Source organism: Notolabrus celidotus, chromosome 3 (genome assembly GCF_009762535.1).
Source record: "Notolabrus celidotus isolate fNotCel1 chromosome 3, fNotCel1.pri, whole genome shotgun sequence".
In the NCBI taxonomy this organism is placed as follows: domain Eukaryota; kingdom Metazoa; phylum Chordata; class Actinopteri; order Labriformes; family Labridae; genus Notolabrus; species Notolabrus celidotus.
The window spans coordinates 5,066,052-5,072,751 of record NC_048274.1 but is presented as its reverse complement, the minus strand read 5'-3'; the positions used below and the strand labels follow the sequence as shown (position 1 = coordinate 5,072,751).

Below are 6,700 nucleotides of genomic sequence, written 5' to 3'. Positions count from 1 at the left end.
CCCCCCCCCCCCCCCCAACTGTACATACACACACATACATACCTATTCATGTATTGATTCATCCATTAATTCCTTCAGTAATCGGTTAATTTATTTTTTTTTTAGTCATTTTTTGGTAATTAATTAATTTCATATTTTTAAATAGATTTTTTGAGGTAATTATTTTGTGGTATTACAAAATGAAAAGGGATCAGGCATGTTAAAATATGTTAACTCACTATGACCCCCATCAAACAACTCCGCAATGCAACACTCAACTCATGTCTGAGCCGAGACCACAGATGATTTTATAATTCTCTTTTTGTTCAGAACTCAGTACAGCACAGCACCAAGCGAAAACAACACAGGATATAACAGCCTGTCATGTTCACTCATTGGTCTCTTCTATCGTTTTTACAACAGAAGTGCTGCTTACAGTTTTCAGATTGTCAGTTGTTTCTCCTCCTCCATGCAGCTTGTAATCAGTCAGTTTTCTACGCCTACGTCAAGCTGAAGGAGCTGAGTGCAGGAACATCGCGTGGCTCGCCGAGTGCATCGTCCAGCGGCACCGTGCCAAGACTGGCAACTACATTCCTGTATTTTAAACCTCCTCTTCCTCTCTCTCTCCTCCTTCACATTGTCATTTCATTGAGTCTTATGTCTTCAAGAGTTTCCCATCTGGATGTTAAAGAGTCGGATAGTTTGATACTAAATTCCCTTCATTCTTCACTGGTAGGTGTAAATGAGTTCCAGACACTCCAGTTTCGTATTAAACATATTCAACACATAATAAACTTCAATGCAGAGAGCCGGAGGAGAACCTCATGAGCTTTTTCAAACAGAGGTTGGTTCAGTTTTCATCAGCTCACGAGATAAAAAGGAGGGGATTCATTTGACTTTCAAACATTACCTCTGATTATCTAAACTATGTGATGCATAGTGTGCTTCTTTAGTGCCACGCCCGGCCAACCTGACACGCATGTTCAACCAGAACAAGAAGCTCTAACTTATTAAGTCCAGGAATCGACTCAACGGTCAGCTGGGAAAACTGGGAGAGAAAAGAGGAGATGTTGATTTAAATGAAACTCCCATTAAAACAAACACCAACCATCCTCAATAGATTTGATGTACCTTCACTGGTTCTATAGGCCAAATGCTGTGTGCAACGGTAGCTCAGTCTGCAGGGACTTGGGCTAAGGGGTGGGTGGTTCAAGTCCTAAAGTCCTAAGACTAAAGGATGTTGGTCTGACTGGTCCTGGAGTTGCCAGTTTACTGCCCGGGCACTGCTGCAGAGCCTCAGGTCCATGTGCAGCCCCCTCGCTGTGACATCTCTTTCAATGCATGTCCACAGGGTAGCATGTGCACATGTGTTTCTGGCCTATGAGTAGCATGATCGATGACAGAGTGACAAAGTTGAATTTCCTCTTGGGATTATATTGCCTTCTTCAAATATTTGTGTTCTACAGAAGTGCTGCTTACAGTTTTCAGATTGTCAGTTGTTTCTCCTCCATGCACCTTGTAATCAGCCATTAATACCCATATCTGCCTGTGAGGTGGGACTGAGCACAGGCTGGACTCTTCAGATCTAATTGAGTCCAATCAGGCTGTTCAGCTCCAGCTGTTGTATCAGCAGCATGCAGGCAGAAGTAAACCTGTGGTTCATATCAAAGAGTGTCGTCCAAACTGAAAGGAAATAAACCGCTATGACGTTACAGCTGAAAACCAAGGCCTGGCTCTTTGACCTGCACTGCTCTGTCGGTCTGACGGACTGGGACATGGACAAGGAGCTGAAACTGGCAACAACCGGTGACCAGTTTTACCATGGTGACTGTTTTTCTCCTGTTTGTGTTGTTTAGCTTCACTGTAGGTTAAAGGATGCTTACCATTCAATCTCTATCTTTCCTCAATTTATGTCACATTCAAATATCTGGTTATTATTATTACAGTTATACTGAAATATATGAGTTACATTCAATGCATCAAACTACGGTAACTGTAATGAAATGGTTTGAAATCGCAGAAAACACACAGCTTGTCACTGTGTACTGTTTGTTTCTGTGTTTACACCCAACAGACGACAAACTGAATGATCAATACGTGGTACAGAGGCCTTCTGCAAGAGCTTCAAGGAGGAAAGATGAATTCATCTGGTATGATAAAACTTCAGGTGAGCTGTGAGGAATGTTTTCAATGAACATTACTGTGTGGCCGTCAGTGCAGCACCTGCTGTTGTCTGCCTGTGATTTCTATAACAAGTTGATGGTTCAGCAGCATGAAAGATTTAAAGCTTCTTACATTTGTTTGTCTTCAACTTGAACTAGATGACTATTTTACCTCACCATTGAATTTGTGTGAGAGTAGAATAGTGGAACAAAGTAGTTTAGTTTCTATAATAAGGTGTCAGATTTTTACAAAGCTTTGCTCACTTGATACAATATCATGTTACAAAAGCTTCATCCAAACTGACTGTTGTGACATCTTTGAAGTCTGCTGTGATTCTTCGGTCCTTCAGACACCTTTGTGAAGCCGAACCTGTGGCTGTTGGTCAATCCTAACATCGCCTGCCCCATCCGGTATGGAGCAAACACAGAGGACCTGCAGAAAGTCTGTGAACCTGCTGACGAAATCCAAACCTCTGAACGGGATCCTGCACAGACTAAACAACTGAACTCAGAGAAGCACATGTTCACCTCCCGTGATGCTACTCTGCGGGAGGAACAGCTGCAATCTGTGTCCTCCTCTACCGACTACATGGTACAGTATTTACTACATACACTGTCAGCTTATACACATTCACAGCCCATTAAGATACAGTTTTAAAGGTAAAGGTTTAAATGTAGTGAAGCCATTTTATTGTATCTTTTTAACCTCTCGTTCAGATTAGAGCTGTTTTTTAATCAGTACTGGTCTGTATTTTGCTCCTCTTGTGCACACACATGCAGGTGACCCTACCCCCAGTCCTATATTTTACCAGAAACCTTTAATACAGGATTTAATTCACATTTTTGCAGCCTGACAGTGTGTGTTTGTGAATTTGATCTCAACATCACTTACTTTTAGATCAGCAGTGAAGACCTCTCCTGTCGACCAACCAAGAACAGACGGAAAGGAAGGACCACCAAGGCGAGGGTAAAAACACAGGCTTGTCTCTGATCATATAATGTCAGGAGGAAGAAGATGTTTGATCATTTTTAAGGTCTTTTCTCATGAAAATCAAATGTTAAAGTGTTTTGTTCTAAGTGTTTGGGAGGTTTCATGTCAGCTCAACAAAGTACTACTCTTTACCAGTGGTGGACAGTAACAAAGTAAAGTACTGTACTTAAGTACATTTCATTGAGTATCTGTACTTTACTTGAGTATTATTCTGGGGGGTACTTATTACTTTTACTCCACTACATTTGAAAGATAAATATCATACTTCTGACTCCACTACATTTCTATCAATGCTCTAGTTACTCACTACTTTAGCTTTGAAGTCAGCAATTGTCTTTCCTTCTTTGAAATCAGATCCCAAAGACCGTAAACTGTTTGTGTATTTGTGTTTGGTTTGTCTCAGTGGTGAAGCCGTACCTCAGTTGAGCATAGATCAGATGCAGATCAGACGTTATTCAGATAAGTCTGTTCATTTAGTCGTAGTGATGACGGCTATGACCGAGTAGGATGATGATTCTCTACCTGAGCACCACAGCCATCTTTTAAACCCACATTTAAGGTGTTGAAATAAAGAATGATTGGTGTTGTAAATCTCTGATCTGTTTACCACACAAACTTCATCACAGCCGACAAAACATCACCATCTAACCTGAGAAAGCATGTGGAGGTCTGTAGCTAACACACTGGTTTTATGCCAGATGAACATTTGAAACTTGTCTGTGCTTGTAATAACTTAGTTTATATTTCATGGTACACTTTTTAGATAGGAAATAATGTTTTCTAGATAATGTACACCCATGCATTCTTGACTGCACTCATGCTTTGTGAAAATACGTTTTGAGATATTTTAAAAAGTACTTTGAATAATTCAGTATTTTTAAAAGCAAGTACTCCAGTACTTTAACTCAAGTCATAGTTTGACGACACAACGTTCACTTGTATTGGAGTAATATTTGACAAGGAGGATCTACACTTTGACTTAAGTAATGAAGACGTGTACTTTGTCCACCACTGCCCTTTACTTAAGATCTCCTGTAACTTTAAGAGAAATGGGATCGTGTGCTCAGGATAAATAACGTCATATTTAAATGAAAATGTCATGCAGAAGCACGGTTACTAGAATGTATGAGATTTTCATCAGTGTCTGCCTCCTCAGGACAGTAAGACCCTGAAGCCAGGATGCTGGCCTCGCCCTCCTGTGAACTACTGCATCCTCATCGCATTGGCACTGAAGAGCAGCCACACAGGGAGCCTCAAAGTCCAGCAGATCTACAACTTCACCAGGTCAGAGTTGGAGAGTTGCCTGTAATGTTGCAAACTTGTGACCTTAATATCTTCAACCTATAAAATTCACCCAATGGTGGATAACTGAATGCTTACTCTTTTAGTAGTATCAGGCTTCTAAAATTATTATACAAGAGACTTGAGTTCATTATGAAGAAAGGCAGGGTGATGGGTATGTCTAATTGTCCAAATAGTACACTAGTGTTTCCCACTGTGTCGTATTTTGATGAGTGAGGACATTGACCAAGCTGTGAGGGCTTCAGAGCTCCTTCATGCTCCCTGTCTCTTCCCAGAGAGCACTTCCCCTTCTTCCAGACGGCTCCCGATGGCTGGAAGAACACCATCCGGCACAACCTGTGCTTCAATAACAGCTTCCGCAAAACCTGCAACCAGCTGTGCAGAGACGGAAAGAGGAAGTCTTGTTTCTGGCACCTGACTCTGGATGGACACCGGCGGCTGAGGGACGAGATCCGCACGTTGACCGGAGAATCTTTCAAACAGCTTGAGATGAGCATGTCCCGACCGGGTGAGAGACATTCATCAGCAGTCTTACTGTATTTAGCATCTCAATGTAGTGATGCTAACACTGAGGTCGTCTTTATTAAACAGGCCAACTACAACAACTTCATCTTTACTGCTACAGTGGCTTGACACTTTGACCTTTTTAGGTTAGAAATAATCTACAAATAAGTTGTTACTCTGAATTTCTTTACCAATACTTGTTACTACTGAGTTTCCAAGGACTTTTAAAATGTAAACAACTGATTGGATTTTTACCAAAGTACATCCTTAGCACAAATCAAACCAAATAATTGATTGGGTATCAGTCTGTGAGCTGCCATTTGTTGCTCAAGATTTAGATCACAACACTTTGAACTCAAGGATTCAAGAGAAAAGGAAAAGAAATAGACAATCAAGAGCAATAAAACAAGCAAGAGCTCCTGATGCTCCTCAGCCTCCTGCCTGAAGAGAGGGGGACATGTAATGTGTGTGCTGTGTGGGTGGAGTCGGTCATGATGCAGGAGGCCCTTTCCCTGCATCAGCTGATATAGATGTCTGTGGTATTACTGTCTGATTTATTGTTGAACAAGACAGGCGCAAAATGTTTCTTCTAATGTATGTTTTTCTTTTGTTTCAGATACGATTCAAAGTTTATTTGCAATGTGATTGCAGTTGTATGAGAAGACCAAGAGATTAAATCAATGCATAATAAAACTTAATATGCAGAGAGGTTTTTGTTGAGCTGTAAATTATTTATGAATGTTTTTTGTGTCGTTCTATTGGATATTTGAAGAGTTTAAAAAACGTATTCAGGTATAGTGAAGATATTTAAGTGAACACTCCCAAATAAATGTTCTGTTGAGCATAAAAGTCCGATATTCATTCTGTGAGGTGGACTGATCCTCCAAATTAAATAATCAGAACTGTAATTTATCAAACAGTTAATATCCTTCACGACACTGTGGTCAAGGTTCAATCAACTTCTTTGTCGTGGAACAATCATGGCTTTGCTTAGCGTTCCATAAACAATATTAAATATCAATAATCAGGAACTATGTGGTCGATGGATTAAAATAACCTGACTCTGACTCTTGGTTGGATAATCAGCGACATGGGAGACAAACGTCAGTCTGACATATAACTGTACCCCTTTTGAACGCTGGTCTCTGCGTTTAATCACATGGCACCCATTGTTGAATAATCACCCCAATGTACAAGTGCAACAAAACAATAGTATGTGTCTGCAGAGCAGGAAGCTACAGTTTCAGGACCACAGGTCTGGGACTGCAGCTCAGTGGTAGTCAGTCATCTCTCAATCTGAAGGTTGAGGGCTGGATCAGGTCCTGTTGTCAAAACGCCAAAGTGTTCTTGGGTAAGACACTTAACCTAAGACACAGCGCCATCTGTGTGTGATTGTAACATGGTGTAACGGTGAGTCATCAGAAGACTGGGGGAAGTGTTATATAAGCACATCCATTTACTTTAGGACCCTTGTGTTGTTGTAGCAGTTATAGTTATGGCTAGGATTAGAGTCAGGGTTACGGTTAGACACAAAAAATGTGTTTATTAGACATTAAGAATGTGCCAAGAACCAAACAAAACACTAAAAATACAGTCCTTGGTGAACTCAAGGGCTGGAACAAACAACAAAGGTCTTAGAATTGTGGTCCCCGACATACACTCCTGAATCTGAAGCCTTACAGGCCTGCAGACACGGACTCCTCCAAAGAGCTCCTCATCCTCAAACTGGCTTTAAAGGGCTTCTTTATGTGTGAAATTGTGT

General features: G+C 40.9%; 1 protein-coding gene and 1 long non-coding RNA gene across 2 annotated transcripts; one reads left to right on the top strand and one right to left on the bottom strand.

Annotated features, from left to right (window-relative positions):
• Positions 1-160: 160 nt before the first annotated feature.
• Positions 161-1,567, bottom strand: LOC117810876. Its single transcript, XR_004630867.1, has 3 exons — positions 1,459-1,567; positions 1,111-1,357; positions 161-1,027 (listed from the first exon to the last, which is right to left on the bottom strand). It is a non-coding gene; the product is annotated as an uncharacterized LOC117810876 (long non-coding RNA).
• Positions 1,546-5,647, top strand: foxr1 (forkhead box R1). The gene is made up of 7 exons (XM_034680868.1): positions 1,546-1,803; positions 2,054-2,146; positions 2,492-2,733; positions 3,040-3,108; positions 4,289-4,416; positions 4,710-4,942; positions 5,555-5,647. The coding sequence occupies exons 1-7, from the start codon at positions 1,683-1,685 to the stop codon at positions 5,581-5,583; spliced, it is 915 nt and encodes a 304-aa protein (XP_034536759.1). The 5' UTR covers positions 1,546-1,682; the 3' UTR covers positions 5,584-5,647.
• Positions 5,648-6,700: the final 1,053 nt, after the last annotated feature.

Bases quoted from the DNA above. Each gene is read 5' to 3' on its own strand.
- foxr1 (XM_034680868.1), top strand. From the start codon at position 1,683: ATGACGTTACAGCTGAAAACCAAGGCCTGGCTCTTTGACCTGCACTGC. The intron at 2,147-2,491 runs GTGAGCTGTGAG...TCGGTCCTTCAG, and splicing joins CTGGTATGATAAAACTTCAG to ACACCTTTGTGAAGCCGAAC. The intron at 4,943-5,554 runs GTGAGAGACATT...CTTTTGTTTCAG, and splicing joins GATGAGCATGTCCCGACCGG to ATACGATTCAAAGTTTATTT.